At 42.6% G+C, this 22,396-nt stretch overlaps 1 protein-coding gene across 2 annotated transcripts in view; it reads right to left on the bottom strand.

The window, feature by feature from the left end:
* WRN (WRN RecQ like helicase) overlaps positions 1-22,396 on the bottom strand; it is a 230,960-nt gene that overhangs the window by 34,571 nt on the left and 173,993 nt on the right. For both annotated transcript variants that reach the window (XM_040417879.1, XM_040417880.1), the window contains 2 exons: positions 16,219-16,331; positions 9,325-9,439 (listed from right to left, as the gene is read on the bottom strand). In XM_040417879.1, coding sequence (XP_040273813.1) covers positions 9,325-9,439; positions 16,219-16,331 — 228 coding nt within the window. The remainder of the gene's footprint in view (positions 1-9,324; positions 9,440-16,218; positions 16,332-22,396) is intronic.

Raw genomic sequence — 22,396 nt, 5'->3', positions numbered from 1 at the left:
GACACCCCAAGGTATTCTGTGAGGGGCATGGCAAGTTCCTAGAATTTTTTATTTTTTGTCACAAGTTAGTGGAAAATGATGATTTTTTTTTTTTTTTTCATACAAAGTCTCATATTCCACTAACTTGTGACAAAAAATAAAAACTTCCATGAACTCACTATGCCCATCAGCGAATACCTTGGGGTCTCTTCTTTCCAAAATGGGGTCACTTGTGGGGTAGTTATACTGCCCTGGCATTCTAGGGGCCCAAATGTGTGGTAAGGAGTTTGAAATCAAATTCTGTAAAAAATGACCAGTGAAATCCGAAAGGTGCTCTTTGGAATATGGGCCCCTTTGCCCACCTAGGCTGCAAAAAAGTGTCACACATCTGGTATCTCCGTATTCAGGAGAAGTTGGGGAATGTGTTTTGGGGTGTCATTTTACATATACCCATGCTGGGTGAGAGAAATATCTTGGCAAAAGACAACTTTTCCCATTTTTTTTTATACAAAGTTGGCATTTGACCAAGATATTTATCTCACCCAGCATGGGTATATGTAAAAAGACACCCCAAAACACATTCCCCAACTTCTCCTGAATACAGAGATACCAGATGTGTGACACTTTTTTGCAGCTTAGGTGGGCAAAGGGGCCCATATTCCAAAGAGCACCTTTCGGATTTCACTGGTCATTTTTTACAGAATTTGATTTCAAACTCCTTACCACACATTTGGGCCCCTAGAATGCCAGGGCAGTATAACTACCCCACAAGTGACCCCATTTTGGAAAGAAGAGACCCCAAGGTATTTCGTGATGGGCATAGTGAGTTCATAGAACTTTTTATTTTTTGTCACAAGTTAGTGGAATATGAGACTTTGTAAGAAAAAAATAAAAAATAAAAAATCATCATTTTCCGCTAACTTGTGACAAAAAATAAAAAGTTCTATGAACTCACTATGCCCATCAGCGAATACCTTAGGGTGTCTACTTTCCGAAATGGGGTCATTTGTGGGGTATTTGTACTGTCTGGGCATTGTAGAACCTCAGGAAACATGACAGGTGCTCAGAAAGTCAGTGCTGCTTCAAAAAGCGGAAATTCACGCTATAACTTTTACCCAAACCATTTTTTTTTTACCCAAACATTTTTTTTTTATCAAAGACATGTAGAACAATAAATTTAGAGCAAAATTTTTATATGGATCTCGTTTTTTTTGCAAAATTTTACAACTGAAAGTGAAAAATGTCATTTTTTTGCAAAAAAGTCGTTAAATTTCGATTAATAACAAAAAAAGTAAAAATGTCAGCAGCAATGAAATACCACCAAATGAAAGCTCTATTAGTGAGAAGAAAAGGAGGTAAAATTCATTTGGGTGGTAAGTTGCATGACCGAGCAATAAACGGTGAAAGTAGTGTAGGTCAGAAGTGTAAAAAGTGGCCTGGTCTTTCAGGGTGTTTAAGCACTGGGGGCTGAGGTGGTTAAAGGCTGACAGCTTTCTACAAAAAGGACCATGGTCCAGCTGTCACCAATACTCCAGTAGCCTTTGAGTAGTACTATAGAAGTGCAAAAACGTTTACCTATCCACTGAAGATTTATTAATTCCATTAAATAATGACAGGTGAAAGTACCTTACAAAAGTATTAATTCCCCTTAGGCCCCTTGCAGACGAGCGTGTCTGGATTAGGTCCGGATGCGTTGTGTCTGCAATCAGGGAACATTGTGCAAGTAGGAACGCAATTGCAGTCAGTTTGGACTGCGATTGCATTCAGATGTTCAGTTTTTATCGTGCGGGTGCAATGCATTTTGCACGCACGTGATAAAAAAAACTGACTGTGGTACCCAAACTCGAACTTCTTCACTGAAGTTCGGGTTTGGGCTAGGTGTTCTGTATATTTTATTATTTTCCCTAATAACATGGTTATAATGGAAAATAATAGCATTCTTAATACTTCTTGCTTCTTCTTTCAGGACCTGCAAAAGGACCTTTGGTGACGTAATCACGCTCACCACGTGATGTCACCAAAGGTCCTGCTGAATGAAGATAGGTCCTTTTCCAGCCAGGTCCTTTTCCAGCCAGGTCCTGCAAGAAGAAGAAGAAGAAGAAAAAAGACAAGCCCGGCTGCGCAATCAAGTGGATGAGGTGAGTTACATAATTTTATTTTTTTTACCCCACAATGGACCTTTTACTTCGCATTCTAAATTAAAGAATGCTATTATTTTCCATTATAACCATGTTATAATGGAAAATAATAAAGTAAATGGGGTCCTGGGTAACTAATCCCTCGTCTCCTTAGCAACCATGCGTGAAAATTGCATTGCATTCGCTTGCGTGAAAATCGCATTGCATTCGCTTACGGATGCTTGCGATTTTCACGCATCCCCATTCATTTCTATGGGGCCTGCGTTGCGTGAAAAACGCAGAATATAGAACATGCTGCGATTTTCACGCAACGCACAAGTGATGCGTGAAAATCACTGCTCATCTGAACAGCCCCATTGAAGTGAATAGGTCCGGATTCAGTGCGGGTGCAATACTGATACATAATTCTCGCCCATGTGAAAGGGGCCTTAGTGTTTTTTTCTATTTTTGTTGCATTGCAATCTAGAATTAAAATGGGTCAAATGACTGACTATATTCGTGCGGAGCACTGAGGATCAGGCAAAACTGTAATCCGGGCAGGCAGAGTTTGTGCGATCTAATAAACAATCTGATGTCAGGAAGGACAGCTCAGGGTCAAAATGGAGATCAGGCACAGGTTAGGTACCGAAGGGCAAAATCAATCAGAAATCGGTACAGGGGCAGATGAAGGTAGAAACAGCACACCTTAGCAGGTTACTACCGAACTAGAACCTATTGCTCAGGCACATTCCCATATATGCCAATATATGTTTTTAGGGCAGTCATTAATGGGTTTTATTCTAGGCCGCAGCTTTTTTTACGGCAGCCTAGAATAATCGCTGCATGGGTCTCTATATCGATCTGGGCAGTCCCTTAGATGCCATGGTCAATAGCTTACTGTTTCCCATCAGGACCCAACTAATTAAATGGCAGGGTGCTGATGTCTTTGCATGGCAGCTGAGGACCTAATGAAGGCCCAGGCCTGCCAGCAGTATATTCCTAGCAAGCTGTTCCTCTCTGGTAGTATAGTACTGACACTATAATACATTTGTACTGCATTAGCAATACAAATGTATTATAGAAGCGATCAAAAGATTGTCTATTAAAGTCCCCTTGTGGGACTACTAAACTGTTAAAAAAAAAGTTATAAAAAAAAATTCCAAGTTCCAAAATAAGCTTTTTTTCCACTGAAAAAAAAAAGCTTTTCAAATGGAACAAAAATTTGCAAAAATTAAATCCCCACATATTTGGTATCGCCACACCCATAACGATCCACACTTCACAATTATTATGTAATTAATCCATACTGTAAATTGTGTAAAAATGCCAAAATTGCATTTTTTTTTATTTGTCAAAAAAATAAATAAAGAAATAAAAAGTGACCAAAAAGTTTTATGTACCCCAAAATGATACCAATGAATTGTTTGTGCAAAAGTAGTAAAATATTAGAAAACTACGTGTTGTTTATATAAAAAAAATTAACGCTGTGCAATTTAGAAGGTAAAAAATTTGTGTCAGTATTGCTGTCTTTTCTCATCCACCCCAGAAAGAGTTAATAAAAGTTAATCAGTAAATTATGTGTATCCCAAAATAGTGCCATTAAAAACTACAACTTGTCCTTCAAAAAAAAAAGCCTTCATACATCAACAGAAAAATAAAAAAAGTTGTAGCTCTTGGAATACGATGATAAAAAAGAAATGAAAAAATTTGCTTGGTCAATAAGGTCAAAAATGCATACAGGGGAAGGGGTTAAAGCAGTTGTGCAGTGGAGTAATACTGATGACCTATTCACAGGGAATGTCATAAATATTAGTTTGGCGATGGTCCGACTACCAGCACTCCTGCCGGTCTGCTGTTTGAAAGGGTGGTGGTGCTCGTGTGAGCAATGTTTCCCCTTCAAAGTTTACCTGCGTGCAGTCTCCTTTGTATTGCCAGTGCAGTGTAATTTTACTTCAATGGGATAGAGCAGTTGTAATTACACTGCACCACCAAGACAAGGGAGACAAGGCGCAGATAAACTTTGAGGAGGAAGCAGCACTCACATAATCGTGAGGGAGCCAGGAGTCAGACCCATGCCGGTCTGATGCTGATGACCTATCCTGAGCACAAACCCTTTAAGTACCCCATTTGCTGGACAAAAATTAAGGCAGGGCTTGACAAATTTCCTTGGAATCTAGGAGCCAGCTAAAAAAGTTAGGAGCCAGGCGGAGCCGCGTCATAAAGCCCCCAGTAGGTGCCCCCATAGTGCTCCCCCCCCACTTTTCCATAGAGCCCCCCCAATAATGCTGTATACCATGTTACATATACCGCCGCTCCGTCCCCGGACCCTATTGACTATAATGGGGACGGGGGTGGAGCTCCGGCGCAGCATGGCAGTTCGCGGTGAGAGGCCGCCGGACTAAAAAGTTGGACATGCAGTACTTTTACCATGCACTGCCGTGCTGCGCCAGAGCTCTGCCCCCATTATAGTCAATGGGGACAGAGCTGCGGTCCGGCGAAACAGCGGAAGGACGGATCTGACAGGGTGAACCGCCTGCCGGATCCATCCTGCCGCAAGTGTGAAAGTAGCCTTAGTTCTATAGCTACTGAATGAGACAGAAGAAGGGATGCCTTTAACATATAGATCTCCTTGAGAAGCCAATTTGATCCTAAAGGGTTAATTCACACTGTAATCTAAACTGTGTCCTGTCACTGTCTTATCACTGCTGCAAAAGCATCAGCACAGCCTCAGTGTAACCTGTTCTTTTAACTCAAAGAATCGAATGAGTCACTAACTAAGTCGGATCTTTAGATTCTTTTAACCTGAGACTCATTCGATTCTTTCTTACTTAGACTCCCTGTACTTGTGTCAGTGACTCAGAGCTGCTAGTGCTTACCTTGCCTCAGCTCTGATTGGTTGGTGGGCGGGGAGGGGAGGGGCTGTCAGAAGCAGCTTCCACTCTAGGATCAGATTACACTCCTCCCGAGCCCCTCCCCTCCCTGCTGCCAGCGTCTCTGCTATTGTGTGCTGTGACGGAGCTGCTTCACACGGTGCTGCCTCCGGACAGAACGGCAGCTCCGCACCCATCGCCCGGGCACCTTTGAAAACGGGCTGACAAATACCCAAGCGCCAGGACTACATTCCTGGTCGCCATGGCGACCTGGCGCCTGGGATTTGTCGAGCCCTGAATTAAGGTGTGTAGGTGCTGGCCCTTTAAGAGCCAAAGGAAGTGCGTGCATGTACCCTACAGGCAGTGAGAGGAAATTTCGTCAAGAAGCAGGATTAGCACTGGATCTTGGCGACCTGTCGAACAAGATAAGAAGGACGCCAGTGGGACTGGAGAAACCGAGCCTGGGAGCGAGTGAGCAGAGCAGTGGAAACGCTTGGTGGAGGAAGTGGAGCAGCAGTAGGCATAGACTGCTGCCATATCAAGACAGATGGCAACACATACAGGGCAGTTCTTCAGGAAAACCTGTCTCAGTCTGCCAGAGATTTGAAACAGGAATAGAAGTTCACTTCACAGCAGGACAATGACCCTAAACATACTTCTAAAGTTATCATGGAGTGTTCTAGGAGGAAACAAGTCCAGACCTCAATATGATTGAGAACCTGCGGTGTGACTTGAAGACTGCTATACCTGAACACCACACATCTAACTTGAAAGAGTTGGAGAAGTTTTGCCTGGAAAAATGGGCATAAATCCCAGGGTCTACATGTGCTAAGCTAAGAGACATACTCCAAGAGACTTGCCTCTGTACTTGCAGCAAGCATTCAGGGGGTAAAAATTTATGCTCATTAACTTTTTTAATTGTGTTCATTTTTGTTTATGGGACAGTATAAAATATCTTGCATCTTTAACCACCTCCCGTCCGCCCATAGACTATAAACGTCCGGGAGGTGGTTCTCTATTTCTGAATGGACGTTCCAGAACGTCCATTAAGAAACTGCAGCTGCACGCTAATCGTGCAGCTGCAGATCGGGTTGCCCGCTGTCAGTGACAGCAGGGCAACCCTTAGAGAAGGCAGGGACAGTGCCCAGGTGTCCCTGCCTTCTAGATCGCTCTATACACAGTGCTCACCGAGCGCTGTGTATACAGTGCAGGAAGCGCTAAGCGCTTCCTGTTCCGGCCCGGCGGTCACATGAGTGTGAGTGCAGGAGCTGTGAGGTCTTTCACAGACCTCAATCAGCCCTGCACTGAGGCTGTCCAGCGCTGTATTGCGCTGTACAGCCTCTCTGGGGGGGTGTATTTCTTCTGTAACTGGTGCTACTATGTCAGCCCCAGTTACAGGAGAAATCAACAGTGAAAAAAAAAAAAAAAAGTGAAGTTAAATGTCCCCCAGAGGTCATGTAAAAAAATAATTCCCCAAGTAAGGAATAAAAAACAAAAAATAAAAAATAAAAAAATAAAATAAATAGACATATTTGGTATTGCCGCGTCTGTGATGGCCGGCTCTATAAATATATCACATGATCTACCCAGTCCGATAAGCACCATTAAAAAAAAAAAAAAAAAAAAGTCATTTTTGTCACCTTACATCTCAAAAAGTGCAACACCAAGTGATCAAAAAGGCTTATGTCCCACAAAATGGTACCAATAAAACCGTCACCTCATCCCGCAAAAAATGAGCCCCTACATAAGAAAATCGCTCAAAAAATTAAATAACTATAGGTCTCAGAACATGAAGACACTAAAACATCATTTATATACATATTAGGTATCGCCGCATCCGTAACAATCAGCTCTATAAAAATATCACATGACCTAACCCCTCGGGTGAACACTGTACAAAAAAAAGAATAGAAAAAAAAGTCAAAAAAAGGAATTTTTGTCACCTCGCATCACAAAAAGTGCAACACCAAGTGATCAAAAACACGTATGTCCCACAAAATGGTACCAATAAAACCGCCACCTCATCCCACAAAAAATGAACCCCTACATAAAAAAATCTCCAGAACATGGACACATTAAAACATAATTTTTTTGTTTCAAAAATGCTATTATTGTGTAAAACTTAAATAAATAAGAAAAAGTATACATATTAGGTATCGCCACGTCCGTAACTATCTGCTCTATAAAAATGTCACTTGACCGAACCCCTCAGGTGAACGCTGTAAAAATAAATAAAAACTGTGCTAAAACAACCAATTTTTTGGTCACCTTGCCCCATAAAAGTTTTATAATGAATGATCAAAAAATCATATGTACCCAAAAATAGTACCAATAAAACTGGCATCTTATCCCCTAGTTTCCAAAATGGGGTCACTTCTTGGAAGTTTCTACTGTAAGGGTGCATCAGGGGGGCTTCAAATGGGACATGGCATCTAAAAAACATGTGGCGCTCCTTTTCTTCTGCACCCTGCCGTGTGCCCATACAGCAGTTTAGGACCACATGTGGGGTGTTTCTGTAAACCGCAGAATCTGGGTAATAAATATAGAGTTTTGTTTGGCTGTTAACCATCCATGTGTTAAAGAAAAAATTGGATTAAAATGGAAAATCTGCCAAAAAAGTGAAATTTTTAAATTTGATCTCCATTTTTCTTTAATTCTTGTGGAACGCCTAAAGGGTTAACAAAGTTTCTAAAATCGGTTTTAAGTAACTTGAGGGGTGTAGTTTCTACAATGGGGTCATTTATGGGGGTATTCACTATGTAGACCCCACAAAGTGACTTCAGACCTGAACTGGTCCTTAAAAAGTGGGTTTTGGCAATTTTCTTAAAAATTTTAAGAATTGCTTCTAAACTTCCAAGCCTTCTAATGCCCTAAAAAAAAAAAAATGACATTTCCAAATTGATGCCAACATAAAGTAGACATATGGGGAATGTTAAGTAATAAATATTTTATGAGGTATCACTTTCTGTTTTAAAAGCAGAGAAGTTGAAATTTAGAAAATTGCTAATTTTTCTAAATTTTTTGGTAAATTTGGGATTTTTTCATAAATAAAGGTGAAATATATTGACTCAAATTTATGACTAGCATGAAGTACAATGTGTCACGAGAAAACAATCTCTGAATGGCTTGGATAAGTAAAAGCGTTTTACCACCTAAAGTGAGATATGTCAGATTTGCTAAATTAGGCCTGGTAAGGAAGGGGGCAAATGACCCAGATGTGAAGTGGTTAAAGTGGTAGGGATTAAAGGTGTTGTCTCAACATAGACAATGGGGGCATATCGCTAGAATATGCCCCTATTGTCTTACAAGTGCAAGTCCCACCTCTGGGACCCGCACCTATACAGAGATGTGGTGGCAATGTGGTGGCTGGAGGACTCCAGTCTGGCCACCACCAAGCCGGCTCCTGCGCGGCCCCTGCTCCCATTCATTTTTATGGAGCTGACAGAAATAGCCGAGCCAGCACTCTGCTATTTTCGCCGGCCCCATAGAAAATGAATGGAGGGTGGCTGCGTATGCGCAGTGCATCCTCCTTCACTTGTGGGGCTCTGTTCTCGATATAGGTGCGGGCCCCGCACCTATAGGACAATGGGGGCATATCCGAGCGATATGCCCTCATTGTCCACGATGAGACAACCTCTTTAAAATTAAATGGGTTCAATCCCCCCAAAAAATAATTTTAAATTTCATGTTGTAAAATGCAACAGAATGGGAACAATACCACGAGAGCTAACACCAGTAGATTTCTATGCTGTTTTGAGCAAAGGACACAGTATTAATATTACTGAAGTGCTAGTAGAGCAGATGTTGCAAACACCAAATTGACATTTATCACACTACATACTATTCATTTTAATGGTATGTAACGAGCCTTCAATTTAACACTTGCTACATCTTGAAGATACTGCATTTCCAGAAGTGGAGCAAAGAGTACTATAAATGTTCCTTATACTATGCCAACTTTCTAAAACTCTCTAAAGCAGGCATGCTCAACCTGCGGACCTCCTGTTGCAAAACTACAACTCCCAGCATGCCCGAACAGCCTACAGCTATCAGTCTACAGCAGGGCATTGTGGGAGTTGTAGTTTTACAACAGCTGGAGGGCCGCAGGTTGAGCATGCCTGCTCTAAAGAATCACACAGCCTGCAGCAAAAGAAATAAAGGATCTGCCAAGCTGAATATTGGGAGACTGAAGGTAAATGAGTTATGTGGCATGTACGTTAGTTCTCTTTCCATAAAAACAGAAAGCTGAGCTTTGTTATGTGTCAAAATGACAGACGTAATCTGCCTGCTAGTAAATGTTATCTAAAATGAGAAGCACTATACCCAGCAGAAAACATCCAACTATAAATGTACAATACCTTCAAACTGTTGGTGAGGCAGAATTCTTTCACAACCTCCACAAGGGGCGCTAGCATATTAGCTTTTGCTTCTGATACCCCATCAAGTTTTTTCATATTTTCAACTGTAGTTGGCCTGCAAATGTGTATAGGAACAGCATGATACAAAGTCAATAATAGTGTGTATACACATACATACACACATTTATATCTATTTCACTTTTTCACATAAGATTTGACATAAGTATTTAGACTCTTTCCTCAGGACTTAGTTGAAGCATATTTGGCAGCGATTACAGCCTATAGTCTTCTTGGGTATGACGCCACAAGGTTTGCACACTTGGACTTTGGGGATCTTCTCCCAAGCTCTGTCAGATTGGATAGGGACCATCAGTGGACAGCCACAGCCAAGATCTGTGTGTGTAATAAGCCATCTGCCCAATGATTGGCCAGATAATCTGTTGGTGTAATACAGGCCTAAGATACTCCTGTATTGTACTGGCTGTGTACTTAGGGTCATTGTCTTGTTAGAAGCTGAACCTTTGGCCCAGTCTGAGGTCCAGTGTATACTGGATCAGGTTTTCATTAAGAATATCTCTACACTTTGCTCCATTCAGCTTTCCCTCAACTCTCCCTGTCCAAGCCGCTGAAATACACCCCCCCCCCCCACAGCCTGATGCTGCCACCACCATGCTTGACTGTAGGGATGGTATCAGGCAGTTGATGAGCAGTGCTTGGTTTCCTCAAAAAAATGACGATTAGAATTAAAGCCACAAAGTTCAATCTTTGTTTCATCAGACCACAGAATCTTGTTTCCCACATTCTGAGCGTCCTTTAGGTGCTTTTTTGCAGACTCCAGACAGACTTTCATTTGTCTTTAGCTGAAGAGAGGCTTCTTTCTGGCCACTCTGCAATAAAGCCTAGAATGATGGCAGGCTACAGTGACAGTGGCTGATCTTCTGGAAGTTTCTCCCATCTGCACACAGGATCTTTGGATCTCAACCAGTGACCACTGAGTTCTTGGTCACCTCTCTTACCAAGGCTTTTCTACTCCAAATGCTTATTTTGCTGGCGCAGTCAGTTCTGGGAAGAATTCTGGTTGTTCCACACTTCTTCCATGTAAGAATTATGGAGGCCACTGCTCTCTTGGGAATATTCAGTGCAGCAGAAATTACTTGTACACATCTCCAGATCTGTACTTTCACACAATCCTGTCTCTGAGCTCAACAGGCAGTTCTTTCCTCCTTATGGCTTGGTCTTTGCTGCTGTATTGACAGTTGTGACACATTATATAGATGGATGTGTCTCTTTCCAAATCACGTCCAGTTAACTGAATTTACCACAGGTGGACTCCAACCAAGGTGTAGAAACATCTCAAAGATGATCAAGAGAAATGGAGGCCCCTAGAGCTAAATATCAAGTGTCAAACAAAAAGGTCTGAATACTTATGTCCATGTGAAATTCTAGTTTTCCCCTTTTAATAAACTTGCAAACATTTCTAAAATTCTGTTTTCATTTTCTATTTATGGAGTATTGAATGCAGACTGATGGGGAAAATCTAGATTTTTTTTTTTAAATTTTGCTACAAGGCTGCAACATAACAAAATATAAAAAAAAGCTAAAGGGTGTAAATACTTTCCGAATGCAAAGTTTATATACACTCCTCAACATTGAAATTGCAACACCAAAGCCATAAAGTTATGCAAATCGTGGCATTAGCATGTATCACTAAGATCTGCAGAAAATAAAATTTTCAAGCACTTAGCTCCAATCTGTGACATATGGCATGTGATAAGAGCATGAAAGAAACCTCAAAAATCAAATTAAGGATCTATTCACACGTCCGTAAATGGGTCCGCATCTGTTCTGAAAATTGCGGAACGGGTGCGGACCCATTCATTCTCTATGGAGACGGAATGGATGCAATTGCGGACAAGAATAGGCAGTTCTATGGGGGTGCCGGCTGGGTGTATTGCGGATCTGCAATGCACTACGGACGTCTGGATGGACCCTAAGGCTACATGCACACAGACAAACGGGCTGTCACACAGCTGTTTTCAGAACCATTGCAGTCTATAGAGCTATTCACGGCCAGACGGACCCCACTGAAATCAATGGGCCCATATTTAATTGCTGTGTAGACAGGAGTGCACTCGCCTAATGGCCATTAAAAATTAGTTAAAATTACTTTTAGGGGTTTAAACAAATAAAATAAAAACAGCACCCCAACCCCTTGACAGTGACCTCCACAAGGGCCTGCCCCCTTAACAGTGACCTCTACAGCACCCCTACCCTTAACAGTGACCTCAATAGGGGACAGTCCGCTTAACTGTGACCTTTACCGGGGCCCGCCCCCTTAACAGAGACCTCCACAGTACCCCGCTCCCTTAACAGTGACCTCACAGTACCCTGCTGCCTTAACAGTGACCTCCACAGCAGCTGCCCCTTTAATAGTGACCTCCACAGTCCCCTGCCCCCTTAACAGTGACCTCTACAGCGGCCTGGTAATCGCCCAATTGAATTCCTTTTTTTACGGGGCATTATTGTCTTTAATTGCCAGTATATATAACCCCACATAATTAGCATACACTTACGGTCATGTGAGTTATATCAGCCTCTACAACAATGTTGGCTAAGCGTCACAATCAAAATCATATTAACTCAAACATAAGCTGCCTTATACTAAGAATGTATTTTGTTGCCTATAGGAACCAATTTGTGGCTTACTGCCACAACAGCCAACAGACAATAGCTCCTGTAGTTTGGCGGTTAGGTTACTAAGCGTATTTTTGGGCAAATAATTGAATAATTGGAAAGTGTGGGGTGAAAATTTCTAATCAAAACATAGTCTATGACGTTCCCCGAGTCACAGGAGGCACTGTGCAAAATTTTGTGATTGTAAATGCGACGGTCTGGATTCCTTTAGCGGACATACATACATACACACACACACTCAGCTTTATATATTAGATATACACACACACACACAAACTTGAATGTGCCGATACTCCCTCTGAACTGGAAAGACCTGACGCTACCAGCATCACGATGTCACATGCGACGTCATGACGCTGGGCGTGTCAGGTACTTCCAGTGCAGAGCAAGTGTCAATGCGTTCAAGTGGATGAGGGGAGTTATTTTTTTGCATCCAGCAAAATTTGTGAAAAATTTATACTGGGGGCATTTAATATACAGGGTGGCAGAGCTGAGTGCATTTCATACATAAGGTGGCACTATTGGGGGGTATTCTAGACTGGGGAACAATATTGGAGGGAATTTATATACAGAAGGCACTATTGGGGGGATTTTACATACAGGGTAGCAATGTGTGGGACCGTATATATAAATACTGTATATACTGGGGCTACTATGGGAGGCATTATAGGGGGCCAGTAAAGATACTGAGGACACTGTGGGGTGTACTTAGGGCACTGCAGGTGTTGGCATGCAAAAAAAAACACATAAATCAATGAAATTAATCTGATTTATGAAAAAAGGGTGCGAAATCGCCATTAACCCCTTAGTGACCACCGATACGTGTTTTTACGGCGGTCACTAAGGGGCCTTAGGCTACTTTCACACTCACGTTTGGTGCAGATACGTCATGGATCTGCACAGACGGATCCATTCAGATAATACAAATGTCTGCATCTGTTCAGAACGGATCCGTTTGTATTATCTTGAACATAGCCAAAACTGATCCGTCTTGAACACTATTGAAAGTCAATGGAGGACAGATCAGTTTTCTATTGTTAAAAGTGATGATCAGCCGGCACTCCGTAACAAATGGCGTGGTGCTCGCGTCCGAGATCACGATCTCATAAATATAGTAAGGAAAGACCGGCACTCACTGTAGCTTGAAGAAAAGGAAATCTTTATTGTCGACGCGTTGCGACTCACATCTGGAGCCTTCCTCAGACGTATAGGATATGGTACAAACAGAAATAAGCACACAGCATTTAAATAGCCCGCCAAGGCGGAAATGACATCACATTACCATGGTGACGATATCAACAAAACAATTAAGATGTAGCAGGTGAAGAAAATGAAGAAAGGATCCCAGCCGCAATCAATTGACAATTCAAATAGTAAGTATTCCATAATAGCAGTGGTAGGGTTAAATAAAGTTTCAAAGTAATGATGCAGCTGGGATGTCTTCAAGTTTTCTAAAAGTAAAGAGAAAACAAATTATTTGATACATTGGTTTGCAACAATGGTACATGAATAACATGTACCATTGTTGCAAACCAATGTATCAAATAATTTGTTTTCTCTTTACATTTAGAAAACTTGAAGACATCCCAGCTGCATCATTACTTTGAAACTTTATTTAACCCTACCACTGCTATTATGGAATACTTACTATTTGAATTGTCAATTGATTGCGGCTGGGATCCTTTCTTCATTTTCTTCACCTGCTACATCTTAATTGTTTAATTGTTTTGTTGACCAGTTTTCTATTGTGTCATAGAAAACAGATCCGTCCCCATTGACTTACATTATGTGTCAGAACGGATCCGTTTGGCTCAGTTTCGTCAGACGGACACTAAAACGCTGCAAGCAGCGTTTTGGTGTCCGCCTCCAAAGCGGAATGGAGACAAACTGATGCATTCTGAGCGGATCTTTTTCCGTTCAGAATGCATTAGGGCACAACTGGACGGATCTCACAAACGGAAACCAAAACGCCAGTATGAAAGTAGCCTTTAGGCTGGGCTACCGCTTTTTCACTTGAGAGCCGCGGACCTGCTCTAACAGCCTGGACCGGCAGAAGTGCTGATCCGGGCTGTTTAACACTTTACATGCTGCGGGTAATGGCGCCTGCCGCATGTAAATCGGTGACAGAGGGAGCGGACTCCGTCTCGCATCGGCACCCCGCAAATGCGATCAAGGAGTGCCGATGTGTTTGAAGGCTACCTGGCTTCCGATGTAGGCCTTGGTCCCGGCTGTAGTAATTTCCAGTAGGCTGTGCGCGTCTATGGTCAATGTTAAAATAGCATTGCTATTAAAATGCAATGCATTATAGAGATAGTGCATTGCATATTAAAAGCAATTAAAATACTGTGTTATAGTCCCCTTGTGGGACTACTAAGTGGTAAAAAAAAATTTAAATTTAAAATTTAAAATTAAATAAAAAAAACTCCATGAAAAACAGACAGAATTGCTAATTTATTCTTAGTTGCCACCGAAAAAACGTAATAAGTAAATGATCAAAAAGCTCCATTTACTCCAAAATGATACCAATGAAAAATACAAGCCGTCCCGCAAAAATCAAGCCCTCGCGCAACTCAAAAATAAAAGTTATGGGTCTTGGGAAGCAATGTAAAAACATTTTTTTCTTTTTTAAAAAAAGGGGTTTTATTACAAAAAAGTTGTAAAACCTAAAAAAAACTAAAGGTATTTGGTATAACTGTAATCGTACTAACCCAGAGAATAAAGATATTATGTTATTTATACCAAAAAATTAACGCCGTAAAATTTATAACGTAAAAACGCAGTGGCAGTATTGCTGTTTATCCCATCTCCCTCCCAGAAAGAGTTAATAAAAGTTAATCAGTTAAGTTATGTGTACCCCAAAATGGCGCCATTAAAAACTACAACTTGTTCTGCAAAAAACAAGCACTCAAAGCTATATAGACGGAAAAATAAAGTTATAGCTCAATGACAATGAAAAAAGGAAGAAAAACGCTTGGTCAGTAAGGCCCAAAACAGTCTGGTCACTAAGGGGTTAAAAACTGACAAACTGCCAGAAAATGGACACACACATGGATATATGGCCATGAAAAACTGACAGTGTGTCCTTTTTTTTCACTGTCATGTGCATGTAGCCTAAGTTTTGTGGGATAATTGTGTGATCCCTCTTGTTTGTCGACGCTCCAGTTGTCGGTGAGAGGGACAGCATCGTTGAACAGAGTGACCTCGGTTTATAACTCCCGGCAGATCACTTCGCGCCTAGACCGAGATGTCAGCACTGTTCAACACTGCATGGTTGGGAAAACAACAATGAATGTGTCTACACAAACTATCAGAACGCGTTTGCACGACATTGGGTTATGAGCTAGATGTCCAGCTACAGGTGTTCCATTGCCTTCATGCTCTCAAATCTATCATGATGCACAGCAAGGCAGCTAAGAAGGCTGTAATGGAGATCTATCCCCTTCAGCAATGAGTCCCATTTTTGTCTTGGATGCAATGCTGGTCAGAGATTGGTCTGGAGATAAATAGAAAATGCTATGAAGAGGCCTTCATAAGGAAACGTTACACTGGTCCTACTCCTGGGATTATGGTGTGTGGTGGAATAATGTATGGTAGACCTCTAGTCTTCATTTCAGGTGAACTAACAGGTTGGCATTACGTTTGGTTGTGGTACGACCATTTCTCCAAGTGTCCCAGAAGCCATTTTAACAGGACAACACTACTGTTTCTCATGCTACTGTGTGAAGCCTGTGTGGCCTAAACATGCTACCATGGCCTGCAGCGTCTCCGGACTTGTCTCCCATCGAGTACATCTGGGATGTCATTGGTCGGCAACTGCAAAGGGAGCTGCCAACAGCAGACCTTTATGATTTGTGTGCCCAAATGGATTCAGGGTGGCAGGTGTCCTTAGATAACCATTAATAACCTCATTGATAGCATCCCAAAGCGTGTACGTGTGTGTACTTCTTTGCGTGGCGATCATACTCAATCTAAATAAATCAAGATATTTTGAATAATTTGTTTCCATTTTCTTACTATTTGCAAAGTTAGCTTTTCTATTGTTCCCGATTTCCATAATTCCATGACTATTCCTTCTTGTGTTGCAATTTCAATGTTGAGGAGCGGTCTGTCGGTCTATCTATCTAATTAGACCCTCAGACAATGGACGTTTACAAAAAATAAAAATAAAAATACACAGCATAACTTGTAAGAATATATTACCTAATTTTAGCCATATCCACAAGCACTTTGTTGGTAGCCAATACGGCTGGTGGGATATCCTTCTCACTGGCAATTTTTTGCCTGGCTGCAACCAGTTTGCCATACAGTGTAGTCTGTAGGAAAGAAGAATTCACCAGTTAGCCTTCCATAATATTATTCTGGCTGCACAAATGCAAAGAGTGCAGATTTCAGACACCTAAGTAACATTTTCTGAATCAAATCGTTTTTATGATATAATCATTTTCTGTAGACACTTATACATTTTACCATGGAACATACAAAAATAAAATACAAAATACAATAATAAATTGCATCATCAGGCAAAATGCCAACTACAGCAGTAAGGAATAAACAATCATGGGTACCTGAAAATGTATACAATATACAACATCAATACAAGATATATCCCCAAACACTTTTTATGGCACAAAGCATATCCAATTAACGCTCTTTCCCCCCGCCATCCCCCCCTCCCCCCTCCATGAAAAGGAGTAAGAAAACTTCTGTCATAATTTATAACACAATATGAGTATGAGACATCCAATCATTCCACAATTTCTCAAACTTCTGAGGACAACCTCTCTTAACAAACACACTTTTTTCCATAATCAACATGTCATTCACCCTCCTTTCAAACTCTTCGATCGTCGGCGGACTCCCCTGGATCCACCTCTGCGCCACCAGTTTCCTGGCCACATATAACAGTCTTCCCACCGCCACCTTGACCAATTCACTTCCTCCTATCTCCGACACATATCCCAGCACACACACCTTAGGATCCTTTTGCAATCTCAGCTACAATTTGCGATTGATCATGTTCAGCACCTCATCCCAATATCTTCCTATCACAGAACACGACCATAACATAACATATGTATCAAATCCGCTCCTTCCTCCATGCACTTCGGACACCTATCATCATTCCTAACCCCGATTTTTTGTAAAAATACTGGTGTTTTGTATACTCTGTGAATAATAAACAGCTGAGACAATTTAGCCTGCTCGCTTAAAGACACTCTAGGAACTGCCTCTAATATATCCTCCCACTGATCCTTGGAAACTGCACCCAAATCGCCCTCCCACTTCGTCATCCGCGACAGAGGAAACCCATCTAGAAACTTATCTAACAATAGTGTATACACCTGTGATATCAATCCTCTTTTCCTCCCCTTGGGAAGAATAAGTTTCTGTACCACATCCAATTTAGCTATATTACACCCTTTCCTTGCCGTGGCCTCATAGGCATGCCTCAGTTGCAAATACTGATAAAACCATCTCTTGGGGACCTTAAACTCTTGTTGTATTCCCTGGAAAGATTTAAAAACATTACCCTCGATTAGTTGACCTATCCTCAGTACCTCATGGGATTCCCAATTCCTAAATCCTGACAAGGACGTGAATTCTGGCAATAGATTATTATTCCATATTGGGGAAAGCTCACCAACTCCTCCCACACCTCTGAGCTGCTTCACCTTCGCCCATACTTTCTTCATAAGTTCAATAAGTAAAACTTTCTCTCTCCCTCCATGCATTCCCGCCCCCTCCAGAATACACATAAGGTCTCGACTGCCCAACCAATGCTGCAGTATCTTGCCTGTCACATCTGGAACCTGAAAATCCATCCAGCCCTTAAAGTGCTGGCACTGAGATGCCAGAAAATAAATCCAAGCATTAGGGACTGCCAAACCCCCTTCTGTCTTAGGGTATTGCAGCGTCTCTAATTTGATCCTTGCTTGACCATACTTCCATATAAGATCTCTAAATATGGAATGTATTTTCTTGAATCTGTCTAGCGGGATCCAGACAGGAGCATTATTAAGTACATACAGCAGCTGAGGCATTACTACCATTTTTAAAAGGTTCACTCTTCCCACTACTGACAGAAATAGTCTACACCAAGTTCTCACCTTGAGTCTGAAAGTAGCAAGCATGGGGGTCAGATTTAGTTCTTCAAAGTCCAGCAATCTAGGCGTCATGTATAGCCCTAAATATTTGAACTTGTTCACCCAGGGAATTCTATCATCCACTCTCTCCACTGAAAAGTCCTGTCCATCCACCGGCATCAAAGCAGATTTTTGCCAATTAATCCTTAGTCCAGAGAAATTTCCAAATCTATCTATAAGTGACATGGCAGCATCCAAGGATGACCCAGTATCGCCCAAGAAAAGCAAGGTATCGTCAGCATACATAGCCACCTTGTTCTGAACCTCACCATATCTGAACCCCACAATATGAGGTGACAGGCGTATTAGGGCTGCTAATGGCTCGATGGCCAATGCAAACAATAAGGGCGACAGTGGGCATCCCTGCCTGGTACCTCTGGCCAAATTAAAATTGTCTGACAATCCCCCATTGGCTCTAATGCGGGCTCTGGGACTTGAATATAATACCTGTACCCACTGTATGAACCGAGCTCCAAAACCCATAGCTCTCAAAACTCCCCACAAATAGGACCATTCTACACTATCGAATCCCTTAGCGGCATCCAAAGAAAGCAAAGCCCTGTCTCCACCATTGTCTGCCGGGATATTCAAACTAGCATATATCCTTCTAATATTTATAGCAGTTGACTTCCCAGGCATAAAGCCCGTCTGATCAGAATGCACAATAGTCAGAATCACCCTGGACAACCTGTTCGCCAGCACCTTGGCTAGGAGCTTTACATCAGCTGTTAAAAGCGAAATCGGCCTATATGAGTCAGGAAACTTGGGATCTTTCCCAGGTTTGGGAATGGACTACAATTATAGCCTCCTGCATCGAGTGTGGTAGCGAACCCGTCTCTAGTGAGTGTTCCAGTACCTTAAACAGTTCAGGAAGAAGCACCCCCTGTAATTTCTTATATATCTCTACAGGTAATCCATCAGCCCCAGGGGCCTTACCATTCGCCATACCACCCAGTGCAGCTTCCAGTTCCTCAAGTGTAATCGGCTCTTCCAGTCTCTCCCTATCCTCATCCGACAACACCGGCAGCTGCGCCCCTTCTAAAAAAAGACAGACAGAGCGTCCCCAGAACTAGGGACAGTAGATTCATACAGGGATACATAGAAACCCTTCAATATATCCAGTATTCCTTTTGTATCTTGCCTACTATTTCCGATTCCGTCCCTCAGTTCCTGTATGCAGGAGGAACCCCGCTGAGCCTGGGATACTACAGACAGCAGATGACCTACCTTCTCACCCTCCTCAAAAGATCTTTGGCGGTAAAAACTACGCTTCCGCTCCGCGGCCTGAATTAAGTGACATCTCAACTGCTCCTGAGCAACCGCCAACATCTCACTGTTAACCATGGAGGGCAACCTACCAAACACCCTTTCAGCTTCAGCAACTTGTAAATGCGCCTTAACATCCGCTTCTCTAGACTTGGATTTGTGTTTACTAATTTCCTTTATTAATACTCCCCTCAAGAACGCTTTCATAGCATCCCAGACACCATGGATTGAGGCCGTCCCTGCATTAACTGTAAAGTATTCTCTAACTGCCAGAGATAACTCAGATAAGTCTCCCAAAACATTCAGCCAATGTGGGTTGCATTTCCACAACCTCGGTCCCTGTCTAAGCTCCCCCAAGCACACATCAATCTGTACCAAGGAGTGGTCAGACAACGACCGAGGATGATAAACAATTCCCCGGATCAGGGGCAGCATAGAGTCATTAACAAGTGCCAGATCTATGCGTGACAATGAGTGATGCGTAGCAGATCTGCACGAATATTCGCGCCTACTCGGGTTGCGCACTCTCCACACATCCACCAAACCAGTTTCAGTCATAATATTCTTCAAAGCTGCACTTCCAGGCGATCCACCAGATCCCTCCACCCGACATCTATCCAAACAATCATCCGGCGTGCAGTTAAAATCCCCCACTAGTAGCCACGGCAATCCAGGGAAGTCCGCCACAAACGACATAATTGCCCGCACCAAAGGAGAAGCAAATGGCGGTGGCACATAAACTGACACCAACACCATGTGAATCCCATCAATCTTACATACTATACAGACATACCTGCCCTCATCATCTACACACTGCTGCACATGTTCATACCTGATACTCTTGTGCACTAAGACACTTACTCCCCTGGAATGTGAGGAATGCGTCGCATGTACCACCTGACCCACCCAGTTTTTGCTCAACCATTGTACAATGTCACTAGTCAGATGCGTTTCCTGCAAGCAAAAGATGGCAGGCTGAAAACGCCCTAAATAGTGAAAAATGCTCAGTCTTTTTCTTGCATCAGCCATACCCCTCACATTCCAGCTCAAAACTTTAATCACCTGTGTCATGGTAGAACATAATGACATATCTGCATCTCACACCCCACTCAAACCTCATCCATTCAGATTTCTCACCCCTTATCTTACTCCTAACAAACTCCCTACCCCCCCCCTCCCACCACCCCATTATCAGAATACTACAAATGGAGACAACTACCTCCACTGTTTCACCCCTAAACCCAAAAACCGGGCGCTCACTGAGCAACTTGCCCTCAAGTGAATCACAGTCATCCTTAACTCTATCAGAACCCTCCCTTAAGCAGAGAATCCTCTCCACAGTAGGGAAACACTTCATTTTCTCCCCTAACCGCCTACTCCCACTTCAAAATCTAACATGTGGTAGCATTGTAAAGTACACTTCTTAACTGGTGTAACATTAAAGTGACAATAAAATGCAAACATATAAGGAGATTAAACCAGGCAACACATCTGTCTCCTTCAAGTGTCCGGGGCCCCATTTCTCAGTTGTCTTTCGTGGACGTCCAGCCACTGTGCTGCCTCCTCCGGATCCTCAAAGAATCTGGTGGATCCGAGTGCCACAACACGTAATTTCGCAGGAAACAACATGGCATACGGAACCTGTAACCCTCTAAGCCTTTTCTTGACATCCATAAAACGACTCCTCCGCCGCTGCACTTCATTTGAGTAGTCCGGGAAAATAGACACCTTGACCCCGTTCAGGACCATCTCTTCATTATCTCTAGATTGACGCAAAATAGTGTCCCGATCCTTAAAATGTAATATCTTCGCAAGAATAGGACGAGGAGGTCTGCCTGGTGGAAGCGGCCGCGTGGGCACTCTGTGCGCCCGCTCCACCGCATACAAGGTAGATAGGCCTTTCTCATGAAATAATTGGTACAACCATTTCTCCACATATTCAGTGGCATTAGCCCCCTCTGTCTTCTCCGGCACTCCTACAATTCTTAGATTGTTCCTTCTTGATCTGTTTTCTAAATCGTCTGTCTTGGCATACAAGGCAGCAATATCTCTCAAAGACGTCTTGGACGCCATCTGCAAAGGCTGGACTGCATCCTCTAATGATGACACCCTCTTCTCCAGTTCAGAGGTTCGTTCAGATATCTTATGCAAATCATGCTTTATTATGGAGACATCCGATCTCAAACTGCCAACCTGTACTGTAAGCACTTTAAGGGTGCTATTACAGCTTGCCACAGCCGTCATTATGTCCTTCAGAGTGGGCTCCTCTGTAGACACGGCCCGAGGGCCTCTAGAATCCTTAACAGGTAATGCAGGAACTGGTGCAAGCTGATCGGCTATATCCAAGCCGTTGCCATCCATGGAACCGTCCTCTTGATCAGAAGAGGTAAATGTTTCAGTCCCTTTATCAGAGGCCCAGTCACCCACTCCACTTTCTGTACGGGCGTATTTGCTAAGTTTAGCAGCCACACTCTGGCTGACAGCCTCCTGCAGCGCCGTCTCCTCACCTCCATCGGCGCCATATTTGCCCGCCTCCAGCCTGTCATGTTTCATGACTTTGCTCGATTTCCTCGGCATGTTCAGGCTTCAAACTTTGTCACAGCAGCTACCGGACACTTCCCTCACACCAGATAAGATTTTTCTAAGAAACCGAAGCGTGCTACCACCAGTTTAGTCCAGGATATCGGCAGGAGCAGTGAACGGTGCGTCTCACTCCATGCGCTCACAGGCCACGCCCCTCCACCTAAGTAACATTTTCAACTGAAGACTGCCAAAATAGATTACAGGGGTTGGCCACTTTCTGGTTACAGTTGACCAATGTGTTTGTAAGAGGACTATATGGCAATAATATAGCCTTTGTTGAAAATATGTGTTATTTTCTATACTTCATAAGGTTATGCCTCCTTGTTTGACAAGTATTTTGTGATGTACACACAGGGTCTTATCCATGAAATAGCTGCTGATGGAGG

The sequence above is a fragment of the Bufo bufo genome, chromosome 2 (assembly GCF_905171765.1).
Source record: "Bufo bufo chromosome 2, aBufBuf1.1, whole genome shotgun sequence".
Lineage (NCBI taxonomy): Eukaryota > Metazoa > Chordata > Amphibia > Anura > Bufonidae > Bufo > Bufo bufo.
Note: the sequence above shows the minus strand (reverse complement) of the source record. Positions and strands in the feature narration are given on the sequence as shown.